General features: G+C 42.6%; 1 protein-coding gene across 1 annotated transcript; it reads right to left on the bottom strand.

Annotated features, from left to right (window-relative positions):
* Window positions 1–10,900: 10,900 nt before the first annotated feature.
* Window positions 10,901–17,853, bottom strand: metrnla (meteorin like, glial cell differentiation regulator a). The gene is made up of 4 exons (XM_084570241.1): window positions 17,383–17,853; window positions 15,359–15,747; window positions 12,065–12,124; window positions 10,901–11,974 (listed from the first exon to the last, which is right to left on the bottom strand). Exons 1-4 carry the CDS (start codon window positions 17,478–17,480, stop codon window positions 11,661–11,663), a joined length of 861 nt encoding a protein of 286 aa, XP_084426367.1. The 5' UTR covers window positions 17,481–17,853; the 3' UTR covers window positions 10,901–11,660.
* Between the last annotated feature and the right edge of the window lie 505 nt (window positions 17,854–18,358).

Below are 18,358 nucleotides of genomic sequence, written 5' to 3'. Positions count from 1 at the left end.
CAGTAATTATGTGAGGAAAATATTAACTGTCAATATAACCATAGCCAACACCATAGTGGTCTGTGTGTCCCTCCATGGATATGCCTCCCCATATCATCATGAAGTTAGAGGCAGCATAACATTCTCCACAGCTTCTCCAAACCCTTCCCCAGTCTGTTACACGTGGTCAGGGTGAACCTGCTCTTAGCTGTGAAAGCCAATTCTGGTGTTCTATGGCAAATGACAGTCGAGCACCATGACGGGCAGTGAGCACAGGGCCCACTAGAAAACGCTGGGCCCTCAGGTCACCCTCATGAAGTTTGTTTCTGATTGTTTGGTCAGAAACATTCACATCAATGGCCTGCTGGATGCTCTGGCAGTGCTCATCCCGTTTCTCCGTGCACAAAGTAGCAGATTGAGGACCTTCTACGGCCCTGTCCAGCTCTCCTCTCTCCTGTCCAGACTAACTTCCTGCCTGTGCAGTCTGTAGGGTCCAGGTATCGCTTCATGCTACCCGTAATGATGCTGGCCCTAGCCAAATACAAAACTAGTGAAAAACAGTCAGAAAAGATTAGAAGGAAATATATGTTAGTGGCCTCCATCTGTAACACCATTTCTGTTTTAGAGGTCACCGAACTGTTGCCCATCTACTGCATCTGTTGTTAATTTCATTAACACCAAAGCAGCTCAAAGTGACTAACAACCAACCACCTACCTAAGTGACCAGATCAATATCCCAGAGCTTTAGTTGACTTGATGTTATGCTGTGATTAAAAAGTGTTTCTTAAAAAAAGAATACGATGCAAAATTTCTAAAGAATCAAAAACATAAACATGTATATAATTTACGTGGTTAGTATCTATCAAAAGTGGTCCAAGGAAGGAACATTGGGGAACCAGCGACAGGGTCATGGGCGGCCAAGGCTCACTGATGCATGTGGGGACCGAAGGCTGGCCCGTGTGGGTCCAATCCAACAGACGAGCTACTGTAGCTGAAGAAGTTAATTAATGCTGGTTCTGATAGAAAAGTTTCAGCATCAGATCTGGACCACGGAGCAATGAAAGAAGGTGGCCTGGTCTGATGAATGGCATTTTCTATGTGGATGGTCAGGTGCATGTGCATCACTTACCTGGGGAACAGATGGCACCAGGTTGCACTATGGGAAAAAGGCAACCCCAGGGAGGCAGTGTGATGCTTTGGGTAGTGTTCTGCTAGGAAACCTTTCTTCCTGCCATCAGTGTGGGTGTTACTTTGACATGTACCACCTACCTAAGCATTGTTGCAGACCATGTACACCCTTTCATGGAAACAATGTTCCCTGATCGCTGTGGCCTCTTTCAGCAGGATAATGTGCTCTGCCACAAAGCAAAAATGGTTCAGGAATGGAGTTTGAGGTGTTGACCTGGCCTCCAAATTCCTCTGATCTCAATCCAATCGAGCATCTGTGGGAAGTCCTGGACAAACATGTCCGATCTATGGAGGCCCCACCTCACATCTTACAGGACTTAAAGGATCTGCTGCTAACATCTTGGTGCCAGATACCACAGCACACCTTCAGGGGTCAAGAGGAGTCCGTGCCTGAATAGGTCAGGGCTGTTTTGGCAGCACAAGGGGGACCAACACATTATTAGGAAGGCGGTCATAATGTTATGCCTGACGACAGCCATATATATCCATATAAACACCATCATCGTCTTTTTTCGTTCTAGGTTTTCTTCTTCTTCAAAAATTAGCTGTGTCTTTTATCAGATAACAAAAGAAGAAAAGGCTTTAAAAATGAGTGACGTACTCCATAGTAAAATAAATAAATAAGTAAAACTGTAGCATAAATACATAATCAGATAATCATAATCATGGTCCTAGAAGTAAATCGGGTTCTTACTTTCTTCACTGTACAGTTCTTCAGTGCCCAGTCCAGCAAGATAGGTGCTTTCTTTGGAAAATGGGTGTGATGCTTTATTTTAAGGGAATTATAGGAAATGTTGCAACCTCTCTGCAAAAGCCACCAAGACAATGGCTAGAATCACGCTGTTTGTTTTACTGCTGCTGGTTTGCTGGGATAGTATTGTGTCCATCAGTCTGAATCACTTAATTTTATTCCCGCTTTGTGTACAAAACATGCAAATACAGTCATTACAGCTAGAGTACTGTGAAGAAATATTTACTGTATTTGACAAAGTGTAGCATGGCTCTCCACCTCACTATATAAACATGGTGCAAATTTCTTATTTTGTGTAATCAGTAAAATGTGTTAAAGGTCATCAGTGTTCACAGGCCCATTCTAAACAACCTCATGTATCCCTCGTAGGCAAACAACTGTTATTTTATTACTGAATTTCTTCCCAGGCGTCATGAACTAAATTTGATCCGCTGGACTGTGTTTTCCTTCTAAAATTGGTATGAAATATTCTCCAATGCTCCCTGAAAGTCCAACCCTTGTGGCTACACTGATGAGTTTTAAAGTACACACTGTGCCAAATCACTCTCAGCAGAAAGCAGAGTATGGTTTCCTTCCTTCGTGAGGTCCGTGTTGTCTTTGGGAACCCACAACGACTTTTCTTTGTCAGTTTTCTGCATCAGCAGGTCAGAAGCATTCTCCATTTATATGTATATTTGGTTGTGTGTGGTCAATGGGTATGGCCTCACACACACTTGAATTCAGTATTATATTAATACACACCGTATAGTCTTTCATTAGATGGGTTCAAGTCGTCTATCAGTGCATGGACACTATGTCTGAAACAAATGACCATTCAGCCCTTTTTTTTATGCAGTGTTGGTTTGTTCAGCCTTTGTTATGACTACAGCATAGATCTATATTTCACCGCTGCTGGAAATATGAGCAGTCTCCCTGGGATCAGAGAGAGATTTGAAACTTAAAGCCTGCTCTCTGCGCTCTCTCTGCACTGTTATTATGGCTTTAGTTTTGGGGCTAATACTGTACATCGGTTGATCTGTGCTGATTTAATGCTAATCAGGGAAATGTACCCGAGCCTTATTGCCATTGTATAAGGATTCTCTGCACAGCTGTGGCATCTACCCCTAGCCACTGATGCAAGACACTTTTCTTGCTGCAGGGGGCAGCATCTGTTGGAGACTACTACCTACTACTTTTCTTCATAACCAACCATTAACACATTCCTGTACTATGCCCTTCGTGATGAACATTGAGTTTGCACTAATTTCTCACAGTCATAATTTACTGCTCTGATATACACATTAAAAACCTATTCAACTCAATAAATGCTTCAATGGTATTCTCATGAAATTATAATATAACACTGACAAAAGAATATTTTAGAAGTAAGCCTCTATTTTCCAAATAAAATGGAAACAACTTTTGCAGTAACAAAACTGTAGGTAATATTCAGTGATGAGAAATAAAATGTCTTAAGTGTAAATTAATTTTGGTTAATACAAACACTAGTTACAAACACATGGTGTGAGAGTAGTTCAGTGTTGTTACTTGCAAAACTAAGCTGTGAATGGGTTTTAATGTAAATGCAAAATGGCACAATTTTTTGTAAGTCTCTCTCTACACAAAGTTTGAAATTCAAAAAAAATATGTAACTCTAATAGATCAACAGAACACTTTGAAAAAGAAAAAAAAACAAACAAAAAAAAACATTACTACCCTGCCATAAAATCTTAACTGATTAATATTTTTTTATCTGCTTTTTTCCTGTATAAATCTCTTAAACCACATCACTGGCAGAGTCAGATCATTCTGCTTCCTCTTGTTCCTCTCCTGACCTTTCCACTGTGAGTGGAGCGGACACAACAGATCCTGCAACAGAATGGTCTTCAAAAAGTGGGCAAGACTGGTTTCCTACTAATGCAGAGATTACCCACTCTGTACCTCTTTCATTTGCCAGTACGTGCCATCCTGGTGACAGCGTATACGGTGTCTGCCCAAAATCCAACCTCTGACAACAGGAACATAGTGGCTGACTCCACCTCAAAGTCCACATCAGACTCTCCTTCTGAGGATGTTTCATTTTCCTGCATCTCTCTGGGAGTTACAGGCCGCAAATTTTATTCTGACCCTTGTCCACAGAGAAGAACATCTTCATCTTTGTCCTTGGTTGTCAAAGGAATGAAATGACCAGACAGTCAAGCTCCAAACAGTTTAACATAACATAAACTTACTAACAGTTTTTGTTGTCTCCACAGTGAAGTGCAGCAAGGGAAGGGACCCATGTTTTTATTTTCTTGAAAGAATGCATATATGGCTGTATGTACACACACACAGACACACACATACCTTAAAATAGTCTGCTAAGCTCAACAACACATGCAAACATTTTATGCATAGGCCCTATAATGGAGATATGGCTAATTTTAGTGTTGAACACTAAAATGACAAATTTGACCATTTTTCTCAAAAATGCAACCCTAAAGTCATGGCTGAGAGATTACAAAATGTGGTTATCATGGCAGTCAATGGAACATTTTTGTCAACTAAGGTCACAAGAGGCTAGTAAATTTTAAATCTGATGAGACACAAAAACTATTAATGCAGTCAAGTCAATATTTAGATAATCTTGGTCATATCCAAGACTGATTTGAAAAAAGTTTTTTAAAAAATGCCCCGGCGTCCCACATTAGTTTTATTAAAAAAAAATTCATTAATCAGTTAAGCTTTTATGGCAGTTTTTTGGACGTGAACATTTTTGTCCTTAATGACTCAAGAGGGTAGTGAATTAAACTGATACATGAGGGGTAAGTCTTGCTGTTGTAACAGAAGAAAGCGTAGACACATAGGAACCATTTAAGTTTGTCAGCCAGCTTAATGTATTTTAGCAGCATGAAACAAAGTTTTACTGTCAGCACACTGTGAGACTCCTGTGTCCTCATCGCCACTCTGATTTCCCCATTTAGAAACGTTATGCATTCCACAGCGGAGCAGTGATAATCCTCCTCAAATCTAAATATTATGTCATACCAATGAGCACTTGTCCCTTTAGTCATAACTGGAACTGAATTCAAACAAGTACTCAGTCTGGGTGAAGTAAATATTCTTAATATATATATATATTTGATGTTCCATGTCTGTGGACTTATTAATCAAAACTGTCTTGTTTTTCTTTGAGTCAGTAATTTTGTCCCTTTAGACATTAGCTTGTTGTGCATTGGTCACTCAGGTTGGCCTTTAATTATGTCACTGGGTTGGTGAGCTTTGCATAAGGGTCACTGGCTGTCACTTGTAGCGAGCTACCACTGTGAAACTGTGAAACGGCTACATGCACATGCACATGTCAGTGTGTGACCTCCTACAGTTGTACTTTCCCTTGCCTCAGCCATTCTTTTCCCAGCTGACCATTCAGCTGTTGCCACCACTTGTCCACTTGATTACTGTTGCCATAGCTCAGGACTCAGCACACTGTTTTAGAGCCAGTAATGATTTTAATAAAATCCCTCTGCGCTTGTTAGACATGTAAACTGGATTAAATTACTCATAAGAGCGCCTTTCCTTTCTTTGTTTGATACTGTGTATTAGGCAGTGATGTTGCTGGCTTGGATTTCCATTTAGCACATTCTCAAATATTGAAGAATGCTTGAATGACTTTTTAAGTTCACACACATCTCTAATTGTACTAATTCAGTCAATTCCAAAATTGTAAATCTACTTTGATCTTAGAAATGTACCTCTTAGTTGTTGCAGAGACATGTTTTCTTGTAGACTTAAATGTGCATTCGGTGCATATATCTTTTGAAAATCAGTTTTGAGTCAGGTTTGTATACTGAAGTATGTCAGATTTGTTGTTGGCCCCTGACTTTGAATTGTGTTTATCTCAGAGAACACGTAGACATAGTTGACCATGTAAATAGTAATGCAAATTAAATAGGGGAAGGATGCATCTCTTCCCTCTTTTGCTCAGTCCTTCCATCTCAAGAATCGATCCATCATTCTCTGCCCCAAAAGCAAACAGCTCACATCCGCTCCTGTGTGAAAAGTGTTTGCTTCCTACCTATCTGTCACACCAGCACAATTATGCCCCTCATTGAGACATCCATCAAACGTCACATGTTCAATTACACAATCTATCATGCTCTGCACTTGTCCCACCCTCAATGGCCAAGGATGTGTGTTTCCTTTGGAGGCTAGAGGGCATGGCCCTGTCTACTCCAGATTCTAATGGCTGAATTTAGACAGGAACCATTTTTCCCCCCTCTTTTCCAAGGGTCACAACCTAGGTCAGAGGTCAGAAGGGGTTGGCCCAGTTGCCAAGGAGGAGTCAACCAACAAGACAAGGCCCAACAACAAGGCACTGGTGTTCATTGGACTGTGCAAACAGCAGATCTGCCTCTCGGACCATGTGTTTGACAGGCCTGAGAGCAATGGGGCCCGTCCAGATTGCATTATCACAATCAGACAAGAAGCAAAGAGCACACCACAGCACACCCATTCAACACCAAGATTAACTCAAAATAGGTGCGTTGACAGGATGAGTTTTTGTTATTGAGATTTGTGAATATTTTTGTGATGTTTGTTTTCCGCAGTGTTTGAATGTAGAGAACAAAATCAGACCCTTCCAAACAGTTTAAGCATAAATGGATGTCCATTGTTTCTGTAGTCTTGTATGTTTGTTAGAACAAACATACAAACATACAAACATCAGTTTTCTACAGACTTCCAGTTGCATGGTGACGTCATGAGAAAGTTGTACCTCTGTTGCCTGCAGTTGCCATGGGGCCGCTGGAAATGGCACTGCAGATCCCAGTAAATTAAGGTTGTTGGGGGAGGGGATATGAAGGCAAGTAAATAAAAGTGCCATTTGCAGCATGTTTGCTTGATGTCCTTTGAGCCAAATTTTGCTCTGTTGTTGGGCTGCCGAGCATTTGGGGGCTCCCAGTAGCTTCTTGCAGCAGGACCCCCCACTCCGGAGGACATTGGTGTGTTTACTGAACGAATAGGGCGCCCCAATGCTGCCTCTGGGAGCCATGTGAGCTGACAGCAGCCGCATACATTGACTCATTGAGAAAGAGGGTGACATGGGACAAAAGGAAGAAGGAGGCAGTCTTGTGAGAGTACTGCTGCAGCACCAAATCACTAACATAATTAGTCATAACATAGACATCAGCCAAAAAACAGGAAGCTACGTGACAAATCTTAGCTGTGTTCTACCATATGCATGAACTGAACAGATTCTGGCCAGTGCAAATGTATATTCTTGACTGGATGTGATCCCAAAGATTTCAGGCAATTTTCAGAACCAGCAAAACGTTATTTTGAATGGCATTCATCGGCCAAAACTAACCAATCCTGATACCCAAACCATCTCATAAAAACAGTATCTGGTTTACTTCATGCACACTGCACACTGAGGTTCTGAAGCTCTTTGATACCTGATATTTAGACATGCAAAGCCATGCTGTGACACTGCAATTGCATTTTGCTAAAGATACCCAACACCCTAGGCCTTAATCCCACCAGGGATTCAGGATTAAGGAGGGAGGTGGGGTGAAGGAGCTGCCAGGCATTTCATGACTGGGAAATTTACGACCCACTGGGGAATAATGAACATGTTTGGAGGTGCTTTAGTGATTTGTTGACCCCCACTTTCTGATGTCTTCATCTCTACCTGTCTTGAATAAAAAACTAAACAGCATTCAAAGAATATCAATACAGTTGAAAACGGATTGGTTAGATAGGCTACACTGCATATGGGGGCCCTGAAGTACAACCTCAATGCAATTAAAGGTTTGGCCACTGTGACAACAGTGAGTGCATTTGTAATTCCCTGTTAAGGTCAACGGCATTGCCAAGGTTGTCAATGCTGTTGACTTTAACAGGGAATGGCATTGACAAGGTTGTACAATAACTAATGAAAACAACAGTTTAAAGGAACTATCAGTACAAGTGAGAAAGCAGATTGTGAGACTGCGTAAAGATGGGGGATGGTACAAGCACACAGGTATGCTATTGGACATACAGTAAGCAGAAACGGTTGTAGCAGTGGTTGGCAGGTATATGATAGAAGATATACAACAGTGGCGACCCTGAGAAACAGATGCACACTTCACTATTATGCTCTGAAACACAGACATGTTGTGTGCTGATTTGACATATGGAATACATGTGGAAACTGGACTTTCTGTGACTTTTCTGTGACTGATTAAGCAGCTCAATGGACATTCCATGAAGTTAACCTTCACAAATGTGTCCATGAAGGAAACCATTGCTCACCAAACTGGCAGAGATAAAATTTTGTCAGAGAAACTGCGAAGGAGAAGGATTCATTCAAACTGAAGGAGCTTGCATCAGGTGAGGTCCAGAAATAACTACCACAGTGGCTCCATGGTCAAATTTTAAATGTGAAATCTAATAAACTATCTTAAGCATTTAAGGACTGCATCTCATAAATGTCAGGGTAGCATTGTGTCAGATTGGCGGCGCTGGGACTGCAGCTGCAGAGCGAGTTGTGACTCAGTGTGGGTGGTGGTGATCTGGCTGCCGGGGAGGTGTGTTTATGCATGCTGGGGTTAGGGCCACGCGCACAGTGCAGGCATACACACCAGCACATAAGCATACACACACAGAAAAACCACAGAGGCTCTATTGATTCCAGCTAATCAAGGCAGTGGCATGGGGGAAGCTGCACATGCGTGTGTGAAGTCAACACATTCCCCACATTCCAGCACTTCCTAAAGAGGCGTAAAATATTAGCCACTATACTGAGCTCTGAGGCCTCTTTGCACTGCTGGGGTTCTCCTTCTCTTTAACTCGGCCGCCCTTCTCTCTCACAAGTGACTATGCACTTGTCCGTGGCTACAGTTTCCAATGGGAGTTTTTTTCTTCCTCTTTTTGAATTCCACCCCCAAGATGACCATGCAGTGACTTCTGGCTGAATCTCGTACAGACAGCACAAAGGCTCCACATAGTTACGTCTGGTTTGGACTGATCCTTCTCAACTGCTATTACAACAAACTCTGGTCTCGCCCATGACGTTTCAACCGATTGCATGTGTGTAACAGATTAATTCGGCACACCCTCATGAATCTAAATCCTTCTGAAGAGTTATGCACAATGTGCTGAGACAGTCAGTAATTTACAGAACATTCCGTATTAATGACAATGACAGTCAAACAAAATTGGCTGTAGATCACGCGGACACTTTTTCATTTACTAAAAGAAATACCATAATCTTTTCAATGGACATTTGGAATACGGCTTATGGTAAATGGCCTTGCTTTTATATAGCGCTTTTCTACCTATTGGTACTCAAAGCGCTTTACAGTCCCAGACAAATCTACCCATTCGCTCACGCAAGCACACACACATTGACACACCAGTGCCACAGTCTCGCTCAAGGACACTTCGGTGTTTGGCACATTCAGGGATCAAACTGCTAACCCTCTGTTTCGTGGACAACCTGCTGTACCTACTGACCCACAGCCACCTAATGTTATTATTAAGTTGTTGATAACTTTAGTGTCATATACAGGTAGCAGATTATGAGCTTTCTCGCAGAAGTCGAGACACTGGATCTAAAAGCAGAGCTGAAAACAAAAGCAAAAGTCTGAGTTGGGGTTTTAAAACCTTTAAACCCTAAACAATTCCACTGGCCTTTGTTTTAGCTTTGTTTTTTAGATACAACGTGAACTGTGAATCTTCACACACATTTGGATATAAGGCTTGTCCACTAATGCATTATTATTAAGTCTTGGCTAACGATAATGCCACTATGGTGTGATTGCACATGCCTAATTTAAACGTAAAATCATAAATATTTTCATTATTATTTACTCTTTCGGGCTATAAACTGAATAATAACATCAGTGTTTTTGTCACCTGTCTATTTTTTGGAGGGCCTATTCATATTAGATTTATTATAATGGAAGCATTTCTGCTAAACATTGATTCCTTGATTCCTTTTCTGTCAACTTTCTAGGTACTTAATAGTAATTGCAACAGTCCTAGTGAAACTGGAAACAGCTGTTTGGCCATAGAGAAGGGAGAGAGGGAGCTCTGACTGCCAGGACAGCTGTACCAGTGATGGAACTACCAGCCAAACTATGCCCTCTGACCCTCCTCTTCCTCCTACTCCTCCACCTCCCGGCTCCCGATCTTAAAGCCAGAGTGAAAAGGTTCACAGTAAGGCGTCATTACCATAGAAACTCTGTTTGCATTTCCCAGTGAGCAATTCCAGGACCTCAGGCTTTCAGACGGAATTCAGACAGTCAGTTCAATGCACAGTGCTATCTGGAAAAGCAGTTGTCTACGTCAGGCAACTTACTGAAAGACATTCTAGGTATGGCTCCGTTTAAGTGAAAGACCTGAGAGAAAAAAAAAAAAAAGGCCTTGGCTATGAACTAGTTTGCAGGCTGCATTATCCGGTGTTGCACAGCCAAGGGTCCCTGTAACCTGATTGGTTCCCCGTGTTTTATTTGAGGTGATGAAAATGAAACGCCTTCATTTGAACGGAGAGCTTGGGCAGAATTATACATGTCAATCAAAATTAGGAGTGTGGTTGGAGAGTTTCTTTATGCTGCATGCACGGTCACAGGGCCGTATTCAGGTCTGTCTCTAGTCCTCTTTCTCATACTAGGCTGCTGCGCTCGAACAAAGAGGCCTTTCACATTGACCTTGACACACGGCCACCCCATCACCACAGGAACCAACCCAGAGGAATCCACCCCTACTCTCTAATGTCAATCTCTCTGTATCCCTGGCAGACCTCTCAGCTCCAGGCTGAGGTGAGGAGGCTTATGCAAATCGAGGCAGTATTTTTATTTCAATTGATAATGAAAAGTGTCTTTAGCTCAGATGCTAATATTACATTGCCATCCACTACATTCACTTTATCTGAAATATTACGCATATTTTTATCAAAATGAACTAGATTTAATATAATTAAGGCACTTTCCTTATCAGTTACTCTGCATATTGTTTTCTAAATCAAACGACGATTCAGTTCCCAAAATGTAGAAGGATCCCTACGCCAAATGCTAAATACTAACAACTGCTACTCAGACTGTCAAGCTGATGTCTTCAAATTTCAAAATTAAAATTAATGAAATTGATCACTTAACAAATTAACAAGTTAATGTAATTCATTGTTGATCATCAAATTGTTTGTGCTCTTAATGTAGTTTGCCACAAATGTAAGTCTATAATACACACTGACTCAGAACATTGTGCAAGGGAATAAAGTTTTTTATTCTCATGGGCAAAAAAAAAATCTTTTTTTTTTCTCCTCTCTGTCTCTCAATTGTACAATTCAGGCATTAAATTGCAAGCGTTTTTTTTTTTTTTTTTTTTAAACAAAATAGGATTTATACATTTCTGCCGTAAGAAATTAACTCAGAACTGTACATTAAGCTTTTTACAAAGCAAGCAGAGCTTCAAAATGTACAGGATTCATTCACATACTATACACATAAAAACCACATGGAGTCTGCTACATTTAAAACCTTGCGGTTCCTTGTGTGCGAGAAAGGCAGTCCTAACACATTCCACGTTGCATCACGTTGACCTCTGAAAACAGAGTACTGCTAGTATGCTGCTTGGCAACATTCAGGAGCTCCATCCATTGTCTCCAAACAGTCTCGAGAAAGTTCTGCCACTGGGCCAGTCTGTCAGTCTCTTTCTCTCCTCAGAATAAGCACTTGGTTCCAGCTCCCCTCCCTACTCAGTGAGGACTTGTTCTGTTTCATAGCATGGGCAGGTAACCCAGTCAGTCAGTGTCCATGTGGCAGGGGTTAGTTCCCTGCTGCTCTGCCTCATAATACAACCGTAGGAAGTCCTTGTAGCGTGGGGCGCAGCCCATCCAGGCTTCCCCGAACCTCACTGTCCCAGTGAATAGGAAGTCTCCCTCACCAGCTCTCACCCTACATTGAAGGGGCATCTTGATGTGGCCTGTCCAGCTCCTTGCCCTCGCAACCCCAGGCGCAAAGACCTGGGTCTTCTGCCTGTAGAGACGACTGATCTCCACAGTCACAGATGAGTGCTCCTCTTCCTGTTCCACATTCTTAATGATGCCTCGTGCCACTGAAAAACACAAACAGGAACACAAAATTTCAAGACTGTTGTTTTCATTGGATATTTCTTGCAACATACAGCAGCACAAAGGTTACTTACCAAAGTCATTGGTGCAGACTGCTAGAAGCATCTCTTTATCACTGCAGGGCTGACAGGGTGCTAAGTGGAAATAAAGAAAGAGAACAGACAGGTTTAGAAAAAAAAAAAATGTAGAGCACTATTAACACAAACACAAAAGTACATGATTATTCTGGCACTACTAGTCACGCAGCATGATAAACATCTTGTTGACAGGTCTGCGGATTTCCAGTTAAGTACCTATTACACAATCGCACAACTGAGGCTGGGCCAAATACACACACCTTTTTTACTATCATTGTGGGTTCACAAAGATATGACGACTTCCCTCACCACCATAGGTGAATGTCTAACCCTAACCCAGCTCCATATCCATCCCTACAACCAAGTTTTAACCCTCATTTGAGAGTTAAACCACTGGGCCACAAAACACAGGTGAACCCCACCAATACAGTTTTCTCCATGACATATAGGAAAATCGGGGGCACACACACACATATAGTAATGATAAAAACATTTGGGGGAAAAAAAAAAAAAAAAAAAGATGATGAGAGTATGTGTGTGTCTGTGTGTGAGTTTAATGTGCACAGTGGCCGTTCAGTCAGGCTTCCCTGTCACAACAGGAACTCCTTGACACTCCATGACAAACAAGGACCAGATGAAAAGGCTAAGGAGCGCAGAAAGATGAGAAGAAGCTACCTCTCTGACCTGAGCTCTGTTAGCATTCCAGGCCTGCTGGAACTGAATCTTCAAAAAAAAAATGTGAAAATCAGTTCAGAGTAAAGGCAGATAAGATGGAAACTATCTGCCCATTTCATATACATCTCACATCACATGGGTCATGGGAGGGCAAACTCTCTTAACTTATAACTAGAGGGTAAATTGAATTGAATTAAATAATTAGGTGAGTAAAGGTGAATTGAATGATACAGCCTCTACCTAGTATTTAAAGGTTTCCCCCAGGCAACATATCCCCTCTGATTGGTCGCTGTAGAGTAGTAATTCAGCCCGTCCACCTCTTGACTGTTTTATAGCAGGAGAACGGGCACTAAATGAGAGCAGTCACGTCAGTGATTAGTTGACTCAGGTGGTGCTGTGGCTTGCCTAACCAGAATGCCTTTATTAGCCCAAGACCTGCTGTGGTTTAACTTAGCTGGAGAGTGGCACTGAGGGACAGGTGGGGAGAGGAGGAGTGGGTCATAGGGAGGGGCATCCAGTCAGCACTGGGCTATGGGTGGGGCAAGAGTTCCTGTCTTTCCCTAAAATAAGAGGCAGAATGATTTAAAGTCTTAATTCAGATGGATCTTGTAAAGTTGAAACAACTTTATATGACTGGTTATATATCCGAGCTGAAAAATTAACTTGAATTACAAATACTACATTCTGGAGAAAGAAACCGCTGATAGTGATTCTTTTGATAAATAAAATGTGCGCCCTCCGTCATCTTGCACAGAACTTTAGCATATTTTTAGCTGGCTGCTCTGAAGTTGAGGGCACAGGGGGAAGGGATGTGAATGTTTAAGGTCAGCTAGTGTAGCAACACAAGGTGCTCCTACATCAGTAGGGAGGTCAGGGGTCAAACAGCCACAAACTTGGGATGGCTGAGGAACAGCTGGAGAGCCGGGGGACTTCAGAGAGGCCGACCTCACCCAGAGTCATGAGTCGAGTGTATGCTCATTTAAAGTGAGCCTGCGTACACCCATAGCGTCAAGCAGAGCAGAGCAAAGAGCTCAGGCTGAAACCCAAGAGTGTTCTTTTTTTTTTCTTTCCTCCAAAGCAGAGCCGAGCAGGGCTCACATGTCAAACATGAAACAGAACCACAGGAATGGGCTGAGAGCCGAGTCAGCATCTCTCCCTGGCCCATGCACATGCAGCACCACTCTGATCGGAACCACTTCACAGAAGCAGCGAGGGATGAGGGATGGAAGAGTGGTAACGGAGGGGTGGAGGGGCACATTACAGTGTCCCTGCAACATCTGGGCCCAGATGCGTTCCACTGTAATGGAGCGCAACTTGCTAATACCGCTCAGCACAGACAAAAACCACTTCAAACTGCCAGGAAGTCAGAGGGAAGATAGATGAAGGGGAGACGAAAGGAAAGGAAAATACTAGAATGATAAATAGTCAAGAAAGAAATTAAGAGGTAGGAAATAGTGAGACTGAGGGCAAGGAAAGGGGGAATCATTTAAGCGAGTTGAAAGGAAGGTTGAGGGAATGACAGCAAGAAAAGAAGGAGTGGGGGAAAAACAAGCCTATATGCTCCTAGTAGTACCTCCCAACATCTGGATAGAAATACATTCCAGCTTGATGTGAGCAACTCAATCCCAGCACAGCGGGTCAGAGAGAAGAGGACGGGAGAGGAAAGAGGGAAGAAAGAGAGAAAAGAAGATGAGAAGAGGCAAAGGAGCAATCAATCCGCCCATCCAGGCAGAAGATGACACGAGACCACTGTCTCTGTGAATCATCCCAGTGCTATCTCAGGCCACATTACACCACCAGATATACTACAGAGCTCAGCCAGGCACACTAATGTGGTCAAAACAACTTAACGCTCCCTCTTCAACATTTAACCCTCTCCCGCTCTCGCCTGCGCCAGATAATGACGCAGGATGTGGATATGTGAACCCAGAGAGCCCTAAAAACAGATGTGGGCTTGATAATGCTCATATTTTGCTTTAGGTGGGAAAAAAAAAAAAAAAGACAGAGTTGCTTGCACAGTTGCGCAGCTTGAAAATGTGCAGGTTTGGCAGGTACGCAGCGTGAAAATAGATGGCTGTTTTTCATTGGAGGCCCTCTGTTTGGCTGTGCCCCTCCACACACACAAGCCATCAAAAAAAAAAAAAAAAAAAAAACTATGAAAGGTTACAGTATGTTATTGTAACATCTGAACAGTTGGGAAATGAGCTTAGAGGTGATTTTAACATTTTATCATAAAAACTCAAGTTCAGAATTTGATGTTTTAACAGGCACAGTAAGAGCTTGACAAGAAATATATCTTTCCAAAACCAAAACGTACAGACAATGCTACTAGAAAAACAGACATTGGTTTTAATATTCGCAGTGTGTTGGAGCAAATGTTAAGTTTCCTACAATTAGAGTCCAACTTAATAAAAGTTTCCACCAGTAGATGGCTGTATTCAGTGTACAGCACACACCACAGGGACAAAGCACAAAAGAAACTTGGATCTAGAGGGAATCAGTCTAGCAAATCTGCAGCCCTCTACCATGGCTACTTGGATACATTACAAGGAAGTAATCTGCAGAGGTATTATTAAACTGGTAATATGAAAGCACCATAACAAAGACGCATCTTACCACTAAGTGAGTGCGACTCTCTCCTGAGCCTGTCGCTGACCAGCTCGTACTGGAACGCTGTGATCCGCCGGCTGATGTCCATGTGCGGGACGGCCTCGATGAACAGCGCCCCCTCTTGAATGCTGAAGCAGTGCACCTTGCCCTGAGCCTGGTCCTGTTCGCGCAGCAGTAAGCGCAGTTTGCCGTTACGGTCCAGGTAGATGTTTGTGCCAGTGGAGTCCGTCGAGGGTTTGATGCAGACGGAGAGCCGAGTGGCTGCGGGAGAGGCTGTGTTGGGTCGGAGGTTGACGATGATGGCCCCTGTGGGATAGAGCCACTCCAGAGAGCCTTGAGAGCAACGTAGGTACACCTGCTCCACGTCCCTGGTGTGGCCTTCATGGGTCAGGCCGCTAGAAGAAAAGAGAGGCCGATATGTCAACAGGAAAGTGAAAGGCAAGTATACAACAAGAGAACCTTAACAATGTGAGAGATTTTGTGTCGAGTATTTATTTTTTTCCTTAAACCTATTGTTACTTTAATTTTTCTCCTACTGAACTTATGACGGATCCAACGCTTATTTTCTGGTCTTTTATAGTTTGTATCAACTAACAAAGGTGGAATCCTCAGGCAGACTGTAAGGACATCAGACCACATTCCTCCTAAAGCATTAAGGCCATGCGCAAGACTGGCTGCATGACCAGTCACGAGCCAAAGCAGCCAAAATGACCTCAGCTCCAACACACACTCCTTATACCGCATTGTTCCACCCAGAGCTTTGGCAAAACACACACCACTGGCAGACTGCCTTTGGGAAGAGTTTGAAGGCAGAAATGGATGAATGGAGGGACACAGGGGCTTCTGGGTAGACAACACGCAGCAACAGTAGCTGGGCCTGCTGCATGCAAGTGCAAATGCAGGTCACGCACCGAACCTCCCATTGCTTTCAAGCCACCAAAGAGACTGGAAGAGACTTGTCCGGGCAACACTTTGGACTCTGGCGCCAGCATGACCAGATGACTCCCTCCAGAACTTAATGCCTGGTCAGGGTTTGAAAACTTCAGTCCGTCAGTCATTCTGTGGCAAAGCCAGAGGCAGGAAGCCATCAGCAGTCTACCAACATGAGCATGCCAAGCTAGTGGTTGGACTCTGGAGGAGAAACGCCCAGCTTCCTGAAAATGAGATGCTGAAATTCAGATCTGCCATAGATCTAAAGTAACCCACGGCACATGCTGAGCATATGCAGCCCAAGCCCCATAACCAGGCTCTCCTCAGCACGCCTCTAATTAAGTCCTCTATAACTTCATCACTTCTGCATGCAATTAGAGGAGATTAGTCAAGAGTCTCGCTAATGAACAACAGATTATTGGTGGAAAGCTCAAAGTATGGCCTGCCCCTCCTGACTGGAGGATGAAAAACAAAACCACACCATTTGAGGCACAGCTCTGAAGTGCAAAACAGATTTCAACAGATGTTTGATGGCAAGCGAGACGTTTCGCTATATATGCTGCTTGAGGTTTAAGAAACTGTTAAAAACATTTAAAAAAAAATAAAAAAATCTCATTCAGAGTGGCATTTAATGCTGTGAGATCTGTACATAAATAATTTTGTGAAAAGTTTGAGTGTGTGAGATCACTTCATTCTCGAATGGGATATAATAATCAACTATTCAGATAAATATTCTGTATGGATTTTAATACTTCAAAATTCTTAATAACAGTATTATTAGCATTATTATAGCAGCATTGTTATTGTTGTTTTCGATCACATTTCAGTGATTTATTTATTTTGTCGCTCATTCATAAATGTGGCACAACTTTAAAAAAAAGGCGACTATATTTTTTCCACACCGTTTATCAAATAAACACAGTTTTTTAAACCAATGTTTGTGGCAAGTTCAGTTCTGTTATTGAGCTTCTTTAACACCTGGTTCACATCACGGCTGTGTCCCGAGTTTCGGTCCTTTCAGGTGGCATCCATCCACACTCCACTGCTCCACAGCATTTTTATTTAGCACTTTAATTAATAAACGTGTCCGTGAAGCTCACCTGCCCTTCCAGCTGCACTGGTCGCTCGAGTACTGGCAGAAAGAAATCCGACAGAGAAAGAGAAGAGGCAGCAGAGAGGCCAGCATCGGGGTGAGCATGTTTATCTCGCCTCACTTCGCCTCCTCTCGAGTGAAACTACGATCGAGTCCGCCGCCGTCCTTCCAGCTGCGTAGCGTTTCCATGTGCCCCGGTCCGCTCCGTGCGCTCCCCGCGGGTTCTTCTTTTTACTCTCGGAAGGTTCGTGTGGATTAATTTCTGCCTTCACAGACGATGCCGCGGCGCTCGGTGCTGACAGCCCTCCGTAAAATATGGAGTGAGTTCAGCTTCGAATGAGCCTCGGCAGCCCTGATTGCTCTCCACGTCACACCCTATCCACAGCAGTTTATCAAGGATGATGCGTTCAATTGCTCAGCTGAGGCTCCGATCTACGAGCTTTCCAGAACTATGTGATACTTGTGCAACGCTGGAATTCTTTTGGAGCATAGAAAATAATCAATAAAGGTTTTTATTTTATTTTTTTACCACCAAATCATAATATTATGTTGTATTAAGATGAAGAGTGTTTAGTTTAAAAGCACACTGAAACCCATTACTTCGTGACAGACTTTATAATTGCAAACAATGAATACACAGGTGCTTGTTTATTCTTTATAGAGGCTGTCATAAGGCTAACGTACATTCATAGATGCTAAACGACTTAAACTTATATGATTTAATGATGTACAGCCTCCTCATTTTAGTCATCATAGTTTATTTTTAGTTTACGCGTGATGTGATTAGTTGCAAACAAGATTTCTGACAGTACTTGAAGGCATCATAAAAGTTTTCTGAACTAGAGAGCAAGTTTAAGGAAATGTTTGTGTGTGCTTGTATCTGTAAATGTGTTTTGTTTTTTGTTTTTTTCACATTAACACCCAGGCTAAGTCCCTCAAAAAGGGTTAGACTAGAATCTGTCTCTTAATTCAGGAAGCCTAAC

Source organism: Chelon labrosus (assembly GCF_963514085.1).
Source record: "Chelon labrosus genome assembly, chromosome: 21".
Classification (NCBI taxonomy): Eukaryota; Metazoa; Chordata; class Actinopteri; order Mugiliformes; family Mugilidae; genus Chelon; species Chelon labrosus.
The sequence above is the reverse complement of the archived record's forward strand: the minus strand, read 5'-3'. Positions and strand labels throughout refer to the sequence as shown.

Coding starts and splice junctions, on each gene's coding strand:
- metrnla (XM_084570241.1), bottom strand. CDS start 17,480: ATGCTCACCCCGATGCTGGCCTCTCTGCTGCCTCTTCTCTTTCTCTGT. Junction 15,748..17,382: donor CAGTGCAGCTGGAAGGGCAG/GTGAGCTTCACG, acceptor CTTTTCTTCTAG/CGGCCTGACCCATGAAGGCC. Junction 11,975..12,064: donor AGTCTGCACCAATGACTTTG/GTAAGTAACCTT, acceptor TGTGTTTTTCAG/TGGCACGAGGCATCATTAAG.